Below are 17984 nucleotides of genomic sequence, written 5' to 3'. Positions count from 1 at the left end.
GAAAAAATATTGAGGTATAAAACTAAAAGTATCCAAAACACTGGGATGGGGAAATGTTGGTTAAAGAGGAGTGGAGTGTAGGGGAGAGGGAAGAATGAGAAAGGTAAGCCTCCGCGGCGATGCGTCCTTCCCCTGGTATCCCTGCGCGGCAGGGGGCTTTGGCGGTGCTTGGAGGGTGGGGGGAGCAGGAGGAGGAGAGAGAAGAGGTGAGGGAAGAGGAGGAGAGGGGAGTCCTGATTGGCTGGCTCCGGGAGAGACGCTCCTGCACGCCGAGGTTTCTGATTGGGCGACCGGTGGAAAAGGTTAAACCAAAAATTTTTTTACAGCCCTAGCGTGTGTCTGTAGCTCTGAAATTAATTGTGGCTAAAGCTGTCTCTATAGCTGCCTCTGCTGCTCTGCGCCGCCGACCCGCCCGGCTGCTGCTGTCCCCCCCGGGCTCTGGTGGAAGCGGGGGGACCGGGCACCATGCAGGAGTGCTGAACGGGGCTGTGATTGTGCTCAGTGGCTCCGAGCGGGGATCGGGGTTTGTTTTTCCTCTTCCCTCCCCGGCGGCTCCTGTCCTTGCTACATGCCTTGCCAGCGCCTGCGACTGCGGTCCAACTGCACTGCTGCTGCTCCAGCCCGGGGTGCCGCCACCTCGCTGCCCAGCGCGGCCGCCGCCGCCACCGCCACCGCCACCCCGCGCGCTGCTCGCTGGGCCGCTGCAGCAACTTTCCCCCACAGACTAGTGTGTGATGTTGGACATGGGAGATAGGAAGGAAGTGAAAATGCTGCCGAAATCCTCCTTTAGCATAAACAGCCTGGTGCCCGAAGCCGTCCAGAGCGACAACAACCACAACAGCCACAGCCACCACCACAACAGCCACCACCCCCACCACCACCACCATCACCACCACCACCACCACCACCCGCAGCAGCAGCCCCAGCGAGCTGCCCCGGCCGAGGAGGAAGAGGAGAAGAGCCAGCTCCTCCTGCAGCCCCCCGTGGTGGCGGCTGCGGCGGCGGCTGCGGCCACCACCTCTGGCACCTTGGAGGTGGCCAAGGAGATCCTGCCGGGCAAGGGGGAGCCGGGCTCGGCCGCGGCAGCCGCAGAGCTGGAGGAGAAGGAGAAAGCGGCGGCGGCGGAGGAGAAGAAGGGGTCGGCGGAGGGGGGCAAGGAAGGGGAGAGCGGCAAGGAAGGGGAGAAGAAGAACGGCAAGTACGAGAAGCCCCCGTTCAGCTACAACGCGCTGATCATGATGGCCATCCGGCAGAGCCCCGAGAAGCGCCTCACCCTCAACGGCATCTACGAGTTTATCATGAAGAACTTCCCCTACTACCGGGAGAACAAGCAGGGCTGGCAGAACTCCATCCGCCACAACCTCTCCCTCAATAAGTGCTTCGTCAAGGTGCCCCGCCACTACGACGACCCGGGCAAAGGGAACTACTGGATGTTGGACCCTTCCTCCGACGACGTCTTCATTGGGGGGACCACGGGCAAGCTCCGCAGGAGATCCACCACCTCCCGGGCCAAGCTGGCTTTCAAGCGAGGCGCTCGGCTCACCTCCACCGGACTGACATTCATGGATAGGGCTGGATCTTTGTATTGGCCTATGTCCCCTTTCCTCTCCCTGCACCACCCCCGGGCCAGCAGCACTTTGAGTTACAATGGGACCACGTCCGCCTACCCCAGCCACCCCATGCCCTACAGTTCAGTGTTGACTCAAAACTCTTTGGGAAACAACCACTCCTTTTCCACGTCTAATGGGTTAAGTGTTGATAGACTAGTCAATGGAGAGATACCTTATGCCACTCATCACCTCACAGCAGCAGCTCTGGCCGCCTCAGTGCCATGTGGCTTGTCAGTCCCCTGCTCTGGCACCTATTCCCTAAACCCTTGCTCTGTAAACCTTCTAGCAGGACAGACAAGTTACTTTTTCCCCCATGTTCCTCACCCTTCAATGACTTCTCAAAGCAGCACTTCAATGACGGCCAGGGCAGCCTCCTCCTCCACGTCTCCACAGGCGCCCTCCACTCTCCCTTGTGAGTCCTTAAGACCTTCTTTGCCAAGTTTTACAACAGGACTTTCCGGGGGACTTTCTGATTATTTCACACATCAGAATCAGGGGTCTTCTTCAAACCCTTTAATACATTAACATCCATGGGACCAGACTGTAAGTGAACATTTTACACACATTTGCATTGTAAATGATAATTAAAAGAAAAACAGAAAAGTCCAGGTATTTTTTATTAAGTCCCCCATTTTCTGTACGTTTGTTCAGTCTTTAGGGTTGTTTATTATTCCAACAAGGTGAGGAATGTCAGCAAGGTGCAATGTGGGGAGATGACATTGTAGACTATGAAGTTTGGAAGTCAAAATTATAGTAGAATGTGTATCTAAATAGTGACTGCTTTGCAATTTTTATTCAAAAGTCTATCCCTAAACCTCCAGATTTTCCATGTTTGCAGTATTATAAGTTATCATGGATATGTTGGTGGATGCAGACCTTGAAAAAATACTAAATTTATTAAAACGGTGAAAAAATTAAAATGTAATTTGTATTTAAGCAGAAGTAATAGTAAAAGATGCCCAAGAACTACATTTTGGCCATTGATTATTTTGTCCTTTTCTTTAATGAGCTGATTTTTTTGATTTTTGTTTACTTTTAGACCAAAGATTGGGTTTTAGAAAATGCACTCAGTGTACGAAGTAATTTAAAACAACAACATTGTTTCAGCTTGCAGCACTGCCCGTTCAAATGAATCAGAAGGGGACAAAATTAATGATTGCCTTCAGTTTGTGTTGTGTATATTTTGATGTATGTGGTCACTAACAGGTCACCTTTATTTTTTTTCTAAATGTAGTGAAATGTTAATACCTATTGTACTTATAGGTAAACCTTGCAAATATGTAACCTGTGTTGCGCAAATGCCGCATAAATTTGAGTGATTGTTAATGTCGTCTTAAAATTTCTTGATTGTGATACTGTGGTCATATGCCCGTGTTTGTCACTTACAAAAATGTTTACTATGAACACACAGAAATAAAAAAATAGGCTAAATTCATATATACTTGATAGTTTTTTGTCTCTTTTATTAAATAGAATTAATATGCAAAAGGCATTAAAGCGATAGTGAATTCAAAGTGCTAGATAGGTAGGCCCCCATTTTTCACATGCTCCTATTTTCTTAATTCACGTTGTATTTTTTTTTAATCTACATTATATATTTTTAAAGGAGCAGGCTATTTAATCAAAAGCTACTAGTTTTTTTTTTAAATCAGAATTCCCTATTGACTTCAATGAGGAGTTCTGCTTAAAAACTTAGTACGATATGGCCCTAGTTACTATACTATGTATTAAATTAGAGGCGGCACAGACGTTACACCTTAAGTTTATGTAAATATATCAGTGAATAAAATAGATCATTTAAATATACATACTATATATATATATATATATATATATATATAACTTTGTGATAATTTCCAAAAGTAATTCAAGGAATAATTCTTCTCAAAGGATTAATTTTATTTTTAAGTCAATTGAGGATATATACATGGCTTACATTTCTATATATTTTGTATAAGGTGTTTAATTTCCGTATTTGGCTTTATATGGATAGATATAGCTAGATGTAATACATGTGTATACATATAAAACGACAATCCATTCCTTTAAAAAAAAAAAGACGGTTCAGGAAGCATATGCACTTTTAATGCTGCAAACACGTTTGCTTAAAATATTTGTAAAAGTATTCATAGTTATCAGTCAACATTTATTGTTCCTATGGCTGTTCCTCTCTTCTCCCCCCCCCCCCCCCTCCCGCCCGCCCTTCACCGCGATTAAAGAGTCTAATAAAGATATGCTGAAGTTGCAGTATATTACAGTGAAAGGTAGTGCTGAAGTGGTCACATGATGTAATGGATTGCATAGCAATGTTTAAGATTTTCAAAAATAATTATCAGTTTAAATTTGAAGCAATAAAATGAATCTTTTACACATTCTGTCCTCCAGCGATAAATATTCACTGAAAGCCCACTAGCATATAAAATCGTACGTACGTAAGTATCTTTCATTTGATGGGGAATTGATCCTTTTGCTTTAAGGGGGCAATGTTACTACTTTCTTATGCAGTACTTGATCCTAAAAAGAATCAGTTTCTTGATGAGTTTAAGAAATCCTATGAAAGCCGCAACTCTTGAAAATAATTAGAAAACTTGTGCAAAAAGGTTTACGAACTAATTGGATCCCGCAGTGAGTCCGTGGAAGACAAGTTGTTCATTTGTTACAATTGTATAGTCTGAAATGTGTTCTGCAGTAATGCAATAAGCCGGCTACTTCTCACAATAGGCCCAATGAAAAATAATCTCTATCCCGGAGATGTTATCGGCAAACACTTTAAAGAGTTGATCTTAAAAGACTAGGGGGTAGAGGGGGAAGGAGTAACAGCAAACCTAAATTCTTGAAACCAGAATATTGACGACACTCGGACAGAGAAAAAAAGATCTTCTGAAAATAAGAATTAAACAAACAGATGCAAGCAAATCTGTAGGGAAGAGAGAGGAGTGAAAGGTTAAGGAGGAGATGGGACACCAAGCTTTGCACATATGGGGGAGAGGGAGAGAAATCGCTGATATTCTTGGCTTCCATTCTAAATTCAGCAATTCAGATGAATCATAACAATAAGAAAAAGGTTGCTTTGTTTTAGTATAAAGGGATGATACCTCTTTGAACGCCTCCCCCAAATTCTTCACTCTGTTGCAATTTAAATTCATACATCAAAGAATAATTGATCGCAACAAGTAAAAATAAAAAAGACCTCGAAACAATCAAATCTGAAACTGCACTTGATCAGAAAAAAATCTGTGTGAGTTTAAACTGTTAAAACGTGGAGTCTCCGTTAGGTATATTTTTACCTAAGCAAATTAAAAGAATGGCATCTGCTGCAGCTGACAAAGGACATGATTTATTATTTAACACTTGCAATTGGTTGCATATTGTGGGAAATTCAATAGCACGTATTTAAGATGTTATTCCATTTACAATCCCCCCCCCCCCGAAAACAACCCGCCGATAATATATTGAGGATTGAAAATAAAAGCCAGATCAATTGAAAGCATAATCTCGTCATGTCAATGTTTTTCGTGAGTTAATAAGAATTAATTAATTAAACGTAATAGATAATAATTCTGAGAAAAGGTGTTACAATTGTATTTTTAAATATGCTTCCAAAAGACAAGATTTAAACAAGCACTCACTCTTAATGCTTTACTTAAGGTTCAGTGATAAACTGCTGTCTAAGCGATTCAGGTCTTATTGACTTTTTCTCTTCCCGTTGAAGCAGGGAAGAGGAATATGTTTGATTTGGTAGTTTACTCAAGTTACCATATAAATATTACCTGGGATGAAAATGTCTTTGGAAGGAAAAGTGCTAAAGTAGTACTCTATTGTAACAGGCCTATTAAGGCCCCAAATTTGTCTTGGATTTACCTCCTTCCCACCCTAAAAGTTAAACCTTTTGTTCATTCAAGATATCTTTTCACACATACATATGACAGTTTGGTATGGAATTTAAGGCACTTTTTTTATCCTTCAAGCAAATAATGATGTGATCTGATATTGTTTCCATAAACTTTTGACATGTAAACGTCTGACGTCGAACTTTTAAGAACTTTTACTGGTTTTTTTTTTAAATTATTTATCACGTGTCAAGCCTTACTAGGGGCCTTTGTTGGCGTTTCCTTATTTATATTGTTTATGGGTTTTTTTTTAGAATTAAGAAGCTATTGCTATTTTTCTGGTTTGTGTTTGGGATTATTGCACTTGTCGGTATAGTTCATATTAAAGAAACTTCCAAGTATATTTTTAAAAATTGCCCTGGGGGAAAAATGATTGAGTGGTAATGAGCTCTGATATGAGTAGAATATACTGCCCAGATTTATAATGAGACATTAAGCAAGCCTCCTCGTTTAATTTCTATATTTTCTTTAAAAATATTTGATATTTCTCTAACATATTTTATATACCATAAACTGGCTTCATTCAAATCCTAAGTGTTATGTAGAACAAATATGAGCCAAAATAATTTAAATTATAATAAAGGATGATATAATCTACTCTAAATTCGACGATTATTTGGATGATACCTTTAAAAAATGTCTGACCCCTGTACAAGTTTTGGTAGGAGTGTATTGTGCTCATTGTGACCTCTTTTGCATGATGATTAAGATTTATGTCCGAAAGTATTCAAAGGGGATTTTCTTCACCTCCTCGCCACCCGTTATGCGATTAGACCCAGGCAGCACTTACTCACCCCTTCCTCAGGCAAATTTCATTGAATTCCAGTTACTCCACCGCTGAACTCAATGAGAGTTTTGCCTTGGTAGAGTCAGTGTTGAATAAGACTTATTGTTATTTTTAGTGTTTGTATTATTTTATTGGTCATAATATTTTCCTAAGGACAGAAGAATCTATAGGTGTATATATTTAAATCTATATTCATATAGGAACATAGAATTAACCATATAGAAACGAAGATAAACCCTTATATATTCTCTCTGTTTCCTCTTACATACACTATATATATACATATTCTATATATACTTATAGCATATATATATAAATATTATAATATATTAAATATTATATATAGATAATAAAATTTATTATCTATATAATTTTTCACAGTAGAGTCTGGACAGATTTGTATGTCCAATGCTCTTGTTTTGAAGAATGTTTTCCTGTGGTGAAGGTGCCAGGGTAAACGGGTGAAAAAGTGGTGGAGAACTGGGTTAGCAAAAGGTGAAGGTGAAGATCATTAGAGGTTTTAGGGCTGGCTGTGGCTGTTCTGCTGGGTTTGTGTGGCTGTGCCCAGAGGGCGGAGTTCCTGCATATTCCTACCTCACCGGAGAACCTGCCCTCAACTCCACTGCAGTTTATTCCAGACAGATGGGACCCTCCAGAACGAAAACCTGCCCAGCAATCTCAGCAAGCCTTCCCGCCAGCAGGGTAGGTGAAGTTAAAGAAAACCTTCACTCCTTCTCCCTACAGGCAGATACCTGTGATGCGAATTAAAATACATGACAGACTTCTGTCTACACATACTGTTTTCCACTACCTAAATAATAACCAGCTCGTCTGCACGACTGAAGCATAGTTTAAAAACACCAGTTACATCTGAACTGTTTGTGCCCAAAGTTAGGATTTTCCTCTCCCTCCCCCCAGCTCTTTAATTTAATCAGGTAAGCGGCACATATCTTTATTATTTTATAAATTCTGCCAGTAAATCTTTGAGTTTATTTTTAACATTATTTCTTTTTCTAGTTAAGAGGACTAAAGCCAAGGAAGTGGCACGTGCAATGTTTTGTTTGGCTTTTTAAGACGCTGTGCAGAACTACCTGTACCTGAAAGAAAAAGAGGATGCCAAAGTGGTGGCGATACTTTCTCGAGCAGATTTGGTGAGTGTACATTTTATTCCTCTGCACTCGTAAAACGGCTGTACTCACTGGTATCAGCAATATTTACACGTAGACCTTATCTTTTCAATCTCACTGTAAAGTAGAAGTATGCTTTAGCCTGAACAATTTAATACGTGCTTTCCTCTTCCAGAATTAAAGCTGCTCTTTAATCGAAGTCTTAAATCGATGCCGTTTCGGTGTGTGTGTGTGTGTGTTGGAGGGGAGGTGGGGGTGGACTGTGTTTCTAAAAAATAATAACCCCCCCCACAACATTTAACTTTTGGGTTTTACAAATAGGGATGGGTTTTTCGGTGGGGTTTATGCCTTTCGGGTATAAATATTGTTAAGTTTCTTAAACGCACAGGAAGCTACTCTTGCCAAAAATTATATGAGAACAAAGATGGAGACTTTTAAAATAATGTATATAAAACGAGCATCGCCTTTGCTCTGGATATACCAGCAGGCAAACGCTTGCCCACAGAAATGGAGAATGAATCACTTGACAATTTCAAGCTCCACTCTAGAGTTTGAGGGGGGTTTGTTTTATTTTATTTTATAATAGATCAAGGCATTTCTGCTCGTCCTCCCACCCTCCAAAATGCTGTGCCCCTGCGTGCCAGAGATATTGAGATTTTAATGTGACGTAGGTGCTATACTTTGTAAAACGAGAGGGTGATGCAGTATTGTCCTGCTCGATCTATTGATTTGACAAACTTGATCATATCTCCGGGGGGGGGGGGGGGCTTTTTAGCCTGGGTCTAGTGTTCTGGTTTTTATGCCTTCGAAAGGGCGGGGCGGGGGCGGGGGAAGAGAACAATGCATCGTGCCCGACTCTGTTAATGATTTTAATTCCCTTGTTCCTCAATTTGTAATCTCATGGAAATAATTAATTTTAATACACCAATTTAAGTTACCAAAACGCAGTGAGATAAGACGCCTGCTGAAGGTAATCAGAGCAAATGGTAATGAAGTATTGAGGGGTGGATCTCCCCATTCACATTGCAGGAAATGGAAGCCGTGTACAGTTCGTTTTCCGTGGAAATGTATATACAAAGAATGAATTAGCTTTAAAGAGAGTTGACAAATTGTTGACAGTTTGGCAGAAACCTGCCTATAGATTAAATTGGTTCCGTAAGGTATAAATAAGACGTTTGTTGATTTCTTTTAAAATGAATGGATTTAGAAATCTATAGGTTTATATATTTATGCTTATATCGATAAGACTATCGGTCACTATAGTGATCTCTGTCGTACATCCAGTGCAAAGCTGCTGTTAGAGAGACGCAGATGGTTAGATCGAGATGTATAGATATGGATTTCGCTATGGATATGCTACGCCTGCAGTCCTCAGATACAATGTAAGCAGCGAGGAGTCTGCTGTGCCTGGGAGCTGCTCTCAGAGCAGCAAGGTGAGGGCGCTCTTGTCAAACAGGAGAGCTGGAGTTCCTTGCTTGTCACACATACAGGTTCGATTTTCAGGTGCCAGAGAAAATGACTGTAGAGCAAAGCCATTAAAAAAAAAAAAAGTCGATCCTTAGTGTTTACACAGTGCCTGTTTCAGATCTCAGCACTTTATCTGCCAGTTGATAAAACTGTGTTTTCCCTGTGGTAGACATTTTTAAAAGGATTTTGCCCCTTTCCTTTTCCTGTTCCTCACCAGTTTGGCAATGACTCTTACGGTAATTCGGCTGATCTGCTTCTCAGGCAAAGTTTACATTTGCTTTAACGATACATACCGTTCGCTGACCGCAGCTGGGGGACTGGTCGTGTTGTATCTTTCTTGTTGTGAGCTGACAACAATATGGGAACAATGTATTAAAGCACAAAAAACCAAGCAACTGCCTTCTTGCCCCTTTTACAATGCCATTTAACATAACACAGTATAATATCAATGCATATGAGCAAGTCACCTCAATAAAACACTGGAGAAATGTTACAGATATCAGTGTTTTAATTTAACGAAAGGATTATCAAAAACTTTTTAATGGTGTATACATATAATTACCTCTCCAAGGCTATCAAATAAAATAGGAAGCATTTTTTTCTATTATTAATCAGCAAGGTAAAGATATACTATTAAACGTTTTTAACTAATAATAATAATTAATAATATAATAATTAATAAATAATTCTGTGATGAGTGCCAGGACACATTACAATACTTAAAATAGGATTCCTTCTGTTTATGTCGAGCTGTTCTTAATTCTACCGGAAAGATCTATTAACTTAGGCTATATAGTCACACATGAGGCTGAAAAAAATCTTACATTTGTCACCCTGCACTAAAAATATTAGTAAATAACTCCAGTAAAGTTAACTGCAAATTGCTGCTTAATGTTAAGACTGATATTAAGTGCATTCCTCATTCAAGCGAACCTGACTCATTCAGGTCAATAGGGGTTTGGAACTGCAAAGAAGGCAGGGACCCGACGGGCTGTTGGTTTTATTTTCTGTTGCACTGCATTCAGTAGATATCCTTTGCACGGTAACATGAGCCTGTGAAAAGAGACGTTCTTTTCCTTCGGATCTGCCGAATTCTTGTGGAGCAGGAGTTTGTGGAGCTCAGACGGTTTTTCTCGGGATTAAGCTGAATCAGTCGAAAAAGTTCAATTCTATAGGTGAGACCTTGGCTAAATTCCCCGCTGACTTCAATGGGGCCAGGACGTCCACCCAGAAATGATTTGATAGATGGTATTTAAAGTTAAATTATCTATTACATCCGTCATATACAATGGCAGATAAGATTTCCCTTGGCCAAAAATCTTGTTAGGATCTGCACATAAAAAAAAAAGTCACATAATTCTTCAGTGTATTCGACGAAGGGCTCAAACCTTTTTTTAAAAAAATGTAACCGCATGTAAATAGTTAAACCCTGCTGTTAAAATTCGCGTTTTCCAAATGGCTACAATATTTTTGAGAATTTAATACGAGTAATATACACCCCGACTGCCCTTTTCAGGTAAAAATCTCAGTAATGTTATAGCAAAAATGGCATTACCCCCCCTTTTCTCCCTAGGCGCGCGCGCGCGCGCACACACACACACACTTCCAAACAGGCGTGTCAGTTCCACCAAGGAGAATCTTTAACTGAATATCTTAACTAAACAAAAGCTGAAACAATTATATGCTGACAGATTATTAGAGGAATCTGTTCAAGGGAATAAATACAGATCTGATTAAATGTATCAGATAATAATTAATATTTGTTCATGCTATGGCTTGTAGCTGATTTGCAAATGCTATAATGGTTAGAAAACCTAATTTTATTCTTCTGAATGAACCTCCACTGTGTGTGCGTTTTGAAGGGAGAATCTCAGTGACATGAAATGTAAATTGTATTTTTGTTATCAAAGGTTATGAATTCATGAGGAACACACGTGAACCATATCAAAATTGCATTGAGCTAAAGTGTCAATGATCTTTTAAAAGAAATACATTCCACTGCTTTTGGAAGATATTCTTATTGTAAAGATTGGGGTACATTTTCAGCATGAAAATTCTTAAATCGGCATTAAGTAATCATGTTATTATTTCCATAGCTGCTTATTCAATTTGGATAAAGTTGTCTACTCAAGGAAAAATCCGAAAGCCACCTTTTCTGTCAGATCATTAATATAATTTATGACCAGGTGGAAGGGTAGGAGATATTAACACTATTTTTGATTATTAAATCAGTGGAGTTAAAATTACTAATAATTAAATATGGATAGTGCAGATCGCAAGTTGGAACAGCAAAATCGATTGTCTCTTCATCAATAAGACAAATGTTGGCTTGCTTCCTATTGATTAGTGTGTTTATTTATCCAGAGGTTTAGGTATTTACTTACATATTTCGGTTTCTTTGTCTCCTGATTATTATACCAGGTTGGTTTGAAAGAAAGAGCTTTCAAGGGAAACACACTTGACAGATCCATTTTTAGCAAACTTGATAGTGGATTATTGCAATCCGATAAATTTAACAAATTACTTATACATGCTTGTTTTTGGAGCAACTAGGAAACCGTTTCAGAATAAAACCTCTTGTTGCATTCAGGTCTTTTGCTTTGAAATAAAGATAAATTATGTTTAGATACTTCTTTATTAAAACCCTTTTAAATAAATGGTTTGGTGGAACTGAAGATATTACACGGGAATTATACTTTGGCTTTACTTCCCCACTCTCTCCCTTCCTTTGTAAATCTAAATATGTTCCTAGCAATAGAGTAGCCTCTGGAGTTTTGTAACAGATAGAATTTTAGAATCTAGGGTTATATGAATATATAAATCAGACGTCGGCTGATTTTAAAAAAATCTGCATTAAGATATCACAGTAGTGGATAATAGCAACAAGATGCTTTAGATAGCTTTGTGTCTTCATGTTTTAATATATTTAAAAGATGTTGCGGCTATTCCTGTGAACTCTTTCTATAATTGGAGCATCATGGATTGAAATGGATTTTTCTAAATCTACATTTTAAATGAACATTAAGACACAGTAGCACCTTCTTTTGCGGCTGTTTCGGGAGATACCGTGACGTTTCAGCCATGTTTGCTATACTTTTCTATAATTCAGAACGATAATATTACAAATGGCAATATTATTCCCCTCACAAATACCCATTCCACTCTATCGTTTAGGAAAAGCTGTAAAGAAGCAGTATAAAAACCTAGTCACTGAGGAGGAATTATTCCTGTTGTAGTCATCAGATCATCATATTCGACAATAAGAGCCAAAACATTTTAACGGTGAAGATAATTAACTGTTGGAACAATTTATCAAGGGTCATGGTGGATTCTCCATCACTGGCCATTTTTAAATCAAGATTGGATTTACACACACACACACAGGCATTTTTCGGGGGGGGGGGGGGGTCTATGGCCTGTGTTATACAGAAGGTCAGACTAGATTACCACAGTGGTCCCTTCTGGCCCTGGAATCTGACTCTATGACAAGAAGGAATTATTTATTTTGCGTAGACGGTGAATTCATACGTTTCCCAAGCTGTGTTTCACCGTATCTACCCCAAAACTGTCATTAACATCTGTAGGTAATTTTCCTGTTTGTCAGAAGAGTGTTTAAGATAAGCATTATAATATACTATTCTAAAGGTTGGGAAATGAAACCAATGTGGGATCCTTTGTTTATGATCCTGCCTAGCTGTCAAATCGCAATCTAAAAATATTAGTGCTTTTTGACTTTGAACAACTGCTTTCTTGCAACTTGTAGATGTAAAATGCCAGCGCATCAGATGATCACATAGATAATCTCCCCCCGGTCTCTTTCTCTGGTATAGTTGAAGGTATATTCTTGAATCTTATAGCGTTAAGTCTTTCCTGTGAATGAACTAGAAAACACTCGACAGGTCGTGAATAATCGTTTTAATGAGTGTGTAAAGCGTGCGACGGGGTGCACGGAGCTGTCGGGTTAAACAAACAACTTGTACCCTGACGAAATCTGATTGTTAAAGTGCAAAGTGGTGTCAGTCCAATTTCCATCCCAGTCCTAAAAACCACAGATCTAAGTCGCAGGAGTCCAATTTTCCCCATTAAAGAAAAATAACAATATTTTCTGAAAGCAAGTGTGATCTTCTTTAATGTTAGTTCTTGCTGAACAAAAAGACCATTTGCAAACCATAAAGGTATCAAGGTTCTTGGTTCGGTTTTGTCTTCAGGAACAAGTTAACAAGTTTATTTTTGCATCTTACTAGAGATTATCTGATCGATGTGGTAAATATTTTCCCACTTTTTTGTTTGTTCATAGATCATTGGAGGTAAACATGGAGTTAACTGGATCTGAATAACAGAGGTGGGTAACACTATATTGAACTAAGATTATAGCTATTAACATTTGCCGGATGTTTTCATTTCGGGCAGGTTTTCTAGCAAAGGCAGGTACAGGTATTGAGTTTAAGTAAGATGGAGATACTATAATGTTCAACTATAGACACTTTGTGAATACTCAATATCCAAGTCAACAGCTCCCAGGAAGACAGCTGTCAGTAAAATGTTGTGGAAAGAGATAGAGACTAAAATCTGTGAGGAAAATATTGCAGGTGTTATTTATTTATTATTAATAATAATAATAATTGTAATAATAATTATAATAACCATTAAATATAAATAACAATCTCCAGACAACTCAGAACATCCGATATTCTCAGGAGAGACTGAAAGGTTTGTATATGTTTGGGATGCTCAGAGTTCTACTCTGCTTTTCAGACAGAATTCTTTTATTTACTCAGACAAAAACTCTAATTAAAATCAAATGGACTTTTACCTTTATTATTAATCAGCCTCGCCATCATCATAAGCTTATTTTTACGGCAGCTAAAGCCTTCAAAGTGGGCCCATATGGGCCAGATGCTGGAAATTCCACTGAAGTCAGGATTTGGTTTGAAAATACTAAGTGCGGGCCCACTCAGAGGAATATATAAAAGCGAATCCTAGAAAGCAACCCAAATGGAAAATCAAACTAGTTTTAAAATTCCCAGGTTACAGTCTCTATTTATTAGTTTTTGAAGAATTAGATTAATACAGATCAACTATATACCTATATTTATCTCTCTATATATTTTGCATGAATATAAGTACAGATGTGGGGCCTGATCCTCTGTCCACTGATATCATGGAAATTTTGCCTGTGACATCAATGGGAGCAGGATCTGGCCCTTTTATCATTTTGTATGGGCATGCAGATGGCGTGATGACAGTATTTTTCACATGTTGATTCCAGCCTGGTATTTCTATAGTTCGAGTTAAAACTCTAGATTTTTTTCAACAGGGTATTTTGTACCGAACTCAGGGATGTCGTAGGTATTAAGGAAAGTATCTTGTCCTAAACGCAATAAAATTTATATTGGGTAGGTGCCATAGAAATCACCGTCAAAACGCCCATAGATTTCAGTGGCATCAGGATCCACCCGTTTTCCAAACATTTATGACTAATGCACCATACGATCACACAGGAAATCCAATCTCTATGTAGTTTTACCATCGAAGGGTCTTCTCCTCTGTTTCCTCCGCACCCATTGGGGTCAATGGGAGCTACGGTTCAGAGATGAATTCCTGACGAGAAAAGGAAGAAACATTCTTCACAGAATATCACGCCTAGCACAGACAAACGTAACATTCTGCTACATTCTGCTAGCCCTGAATTGATCCTGACAAAGAACCGAAAACAAACAATGGCTTCTTATGTTTTCTAAACATTTTCATTTTTAACAAAAAATGTTTTTAAAACGTTTACTTTGTATAATATGCACCTACACCGTTCGTCCAATAGTTTAGGCAATAAATAGGGTTGTCTTTATGTAACCCTTTAAAAAGCAGTATGTCTATATCATTCACAATACAGGCTCTCTATATAATCCTGTTTCAAATATACAAACACACACGTTACGAGGTTGTGTGTGTTTGTGGATCTACTTCTCGGAAGAAATGCACTATCAAAACATTAATTATATTTGAAAGGGAGACGATTATTTGTCTGAGAAAGAATTACATCCTTGAATGTATATTCCGCACAGATCTCGTCTCCTGTCTGCAACGAGGGTTGCAATTGTAGATCTGTCTCAAATGCTGTACCCTAAAATGCAGGAAGGTGTATCACATTACAGTTGTAGAGAAAAGGGAGATATTTCATTTCTTTTACACACATCTGTACAATAGTCGTTAAGGGAATGTTGAAATCGACATGCAGTTGAAACGGGAACATGTTAAGAACATACATTCGTTTTATTTACTACCGGAAACACGATGATTTTTAACATATAGACACAGGGATGACCCCAGTTAGTTATTAAACACTGTAATTCACAGGGGTTTTGGCCTACAAGTCCTGTTTATTTTTTTAAAATGCCAGACTTGACATGCACATATTACTTTAGCTTGTAATTAAAATCTACCAACGGTGTGAATCATCAATGATACTTTTTAGATTGTAGTTTATTTACTGGGCTTTAAATGATTAATAACCCGATTAAACAGATTTCCTCATCTAGCTAAACTTGTGCTGCGAATAATAATGATGATGACAACTCCTTTTGAATACTAGCTGTAGCAGGGAATCTTGAAATACATTCATCTGAGTATATTTTGTTCTGGTCTTTTTCAAGTACTGCTCCATACTCCTGCTTTTTTAGTTCCTCCGCAACGCCAGGACTGGTAGTCACTGATGAGAGCCCTTAATTCAGATTCAGTGGCTGGATCCTTATTTTCATGTTTGGGGTGACGGGAGAAGGCGATTTGTCCCTAAAATGTACTAAGTAGTGAGGCCATGGGAGACCTGCTTAGCATCTGGGCCTCAGGAGATGGGTACTTTCCCCCTTCGGAGTGGTTCCCGGATCATCTTTCTTTGGCTACAGGAAAATGCCAGGGGGGTTAGGGGGCTGAAGAGAGCTCGCCACAGGCGTGAGGCAGACGGAGCAGTGTAGAGTGCGTTATTGTGTGTGGCTGTTTCTGGGCTGTGTTCTCTACCCCAGTAGGTATCTTTGGAAGAAGAAGGTGACATGAAGAGGCGCGTCTGACAGCCAAAGTGGGGGAACTGTCCGGGAGAAGGACACGTGATGAATTGAGAGCTGCGTGGTCACGGTGCAAAGGGAGAATAGGACAGTGTGCTGGTACCAAATGCCTTTTTTCCCCTTGCTTGAACAACACAAAAAATGGGGGGAGGGGAAGAGAGATGGGGGTTGGGAGGGAGAGATCCGTGGAGTTAGTGGCTGTCTAGAGTGTAAACACGAACCCATCATCTTCTCGGGAGGAGGGGAGTCTGCTTTTGTCAAACCTGCTAGTGTCTGGAAGATAAAGGCAAAGAGGCCACTGGACCAGCCTGAGATTCTGCCTTGAAATCTGGACCCGAAATGATTCAAAGGACAAAAAGGGGGAAAATAATCCTAAAATCTCCCAGGCAGGCAGCTGTCCGGGGTTAAAACCGGTTATTTGTTAATTGCCTTGATATCGTAGAGAGGAAAGGCTGCCACAGAACGCGGGGGGGGGGGAAGGTTTCAAATAATATCTGATTCCTCTGGTAACTTGGTACAAGTCTCAATTTAGCTGCAGCCCAGGCAGCTCTGGAGGTTTAGGGGAGATGTAAATGTTGTAACTTCTCGGATTGCGTGTGACCCTGAGCGGTACTGCTATGATTTCAATAAACACTTTACAATCGACTAAACTAGCTCCTTCGTCCGTCAGAAAACATCACTTCGAGTCTCGAATAAAATATTGTGGAATAGTCTGAGCTAAACGTTGCTTTGCAAAAGCACTTTCCTTGCCAATCTCCCAGTAACTGCGCACACCCTGGCACTGGGAGTTCTATAAACGATGCCGTCTTTATATCAGTTACCAACAACAGGTTAAAATTCACTTCTATCACTGTGTTCTTGGGAAGTGTGAGTGTGTGTCCGTGTGTGTTGGGATAGGGGAGGAAGTGATCTATTATAATGAATTCGTTTTGAATCTGCACCCAGATCCGTATATCTTCCTCTCTGACCCCGGGCAGTCAACCCCAGTTTTGGTCTGAAAACATATTCGAGAGAGCTCAGTGGAGAGCGAGCGGGCGAGGTCCCTTCACTTTACTGGAAGTCTGAGGTGTGCTGAGATCTGTACTTCAACCAGACTTGATGTGACTATGTCTACAGTTTCGTTTGCTAACTATTCACATCTCCTATATTTAAAGGAAAGAAATAACGTTCCCTAGAAATAATTACCCGGGACGGCAGCCAGTATGGGGAAAGTGAATGTGGATGGAATTAGGGATAGAGCAATGTCCTGCAATAAGTGATCGTAACACAAATTAAACAAGTATTATTGTGTCCTACCATCCTATCAGTGCTGACCCCAGCACGGAACGAGGTGCTGCTGTTCAACGGGGAATTTTGTTTAAGTACTTACGACAATAAATGGCCCATTGTTATTAAAATAAATGGTCTGTTAGATTTCTAATAGTTGTATTTAAAAATATTATCTATTACGCACCTGTGACAGCTAAAGAATAAAACTAAAGAAAAACAATAAACAATAAAATGTCTTATCGAAGAAAGCTAAGAAGGATAGCGAGATAAGTGAGAGCTCTGTTTCCAAGGAAAACCAGAATTAGTTCACTATAGGTAATATACAGAGTTAGCCAATGTATAGGATATACAAAGAAATACCACAAGGAGATGCACAGTTATCCCTGTTGAAATCAATATCGAACCTGGTTTAAGGTACAATCTGCAAATAATTATTTGTATATTGTATATTTGTAAAATAGATTTGTGTATTTTGCTATCATTTTCCGGAGATAATTCCCTTCTTTTTTGATTCCCTCCTTTTTTGATTTCGCCTCCCTTTTTAGTACACAAGAAACTGATTCTGTTTCCAGTACCCACCACATTGTTTAATTACAAGAGACAGTGAACGATGCAGGGAAGGGAATGTTTCAGATAACGCTGATGAACCATTTCCCAGATATTTAAATTTACAACGTTTGTAGCTGGATAATAAATTGTAAGGATGTAATATTCTAGAGGGGAGCAAAAGGAAGGCAGATGATACACAAAGTACAGAATATTTAGGGACGATCTAATGA

At 39.6% G+C, this 17984-nt stretch overlaps 1 protein-coding gene across 4 annotated transcripts; it reads left to right on the top strand.

Moving 5' to 3' along the window:
- The first annotated feature begins 345 nt into the window (after positions 1-345).
- On the top strand, positions 346-16678 carry FOXG1 (forkhead box G1). 4 transcript variants are annotated; one of them, XM_034770061.1, is made up of 4 exons: positions 346-2153; positions 7305-7438; positions 13179-13223; positions 15901-16678. In XM_034770061.1, the coding sequence occupies exon 1, from the start codon at positions 735-737 to the stop codon at positions 2133-2135; it is 1401 nt and encodes a 466-aa protein (XP_034625952.1). In that variant the 5' UTR covers positions 346-734; the 3' UTR covers positions 2136-2153; positions 7305-7438; positions 13179-13223; positions 15901-16678. The 4 variants fall into 4 exon arrangements, 2 of the variants coding, with proteins under 2 accessions (XP_034625952.1, XP_034625950.1); XM_034770059.1 differs by having other exon boundaries at positions 13179-16670; XR_004645647.1 differs by lacking the exon at positions 346-2153 and adding an exon at positions 6735-7222 and having other exon boundaries at positions 13179-16664.
- The last annotated feature ends 1306 nt before the right edge of the window (positions 16679-17984 follow it).

The sequence above is a fragment of the Trachemys scripta genome, chromosome 4 (assembly GCF_013100865.1).
Source record: "Trachemys scripta elegans isolate TJP31775 chromosome 4, CAS_Tse_1.0, whole genome shotgun sequence".
Lineage (NCBI taxonomy): Eukaryota > Metazoa > Chordata > Testudines > Emydidae > Trachemys > Trachemys scripta.
This window is presented reverse-complemented; position numbering and strand designations above follow the sequence as displayed.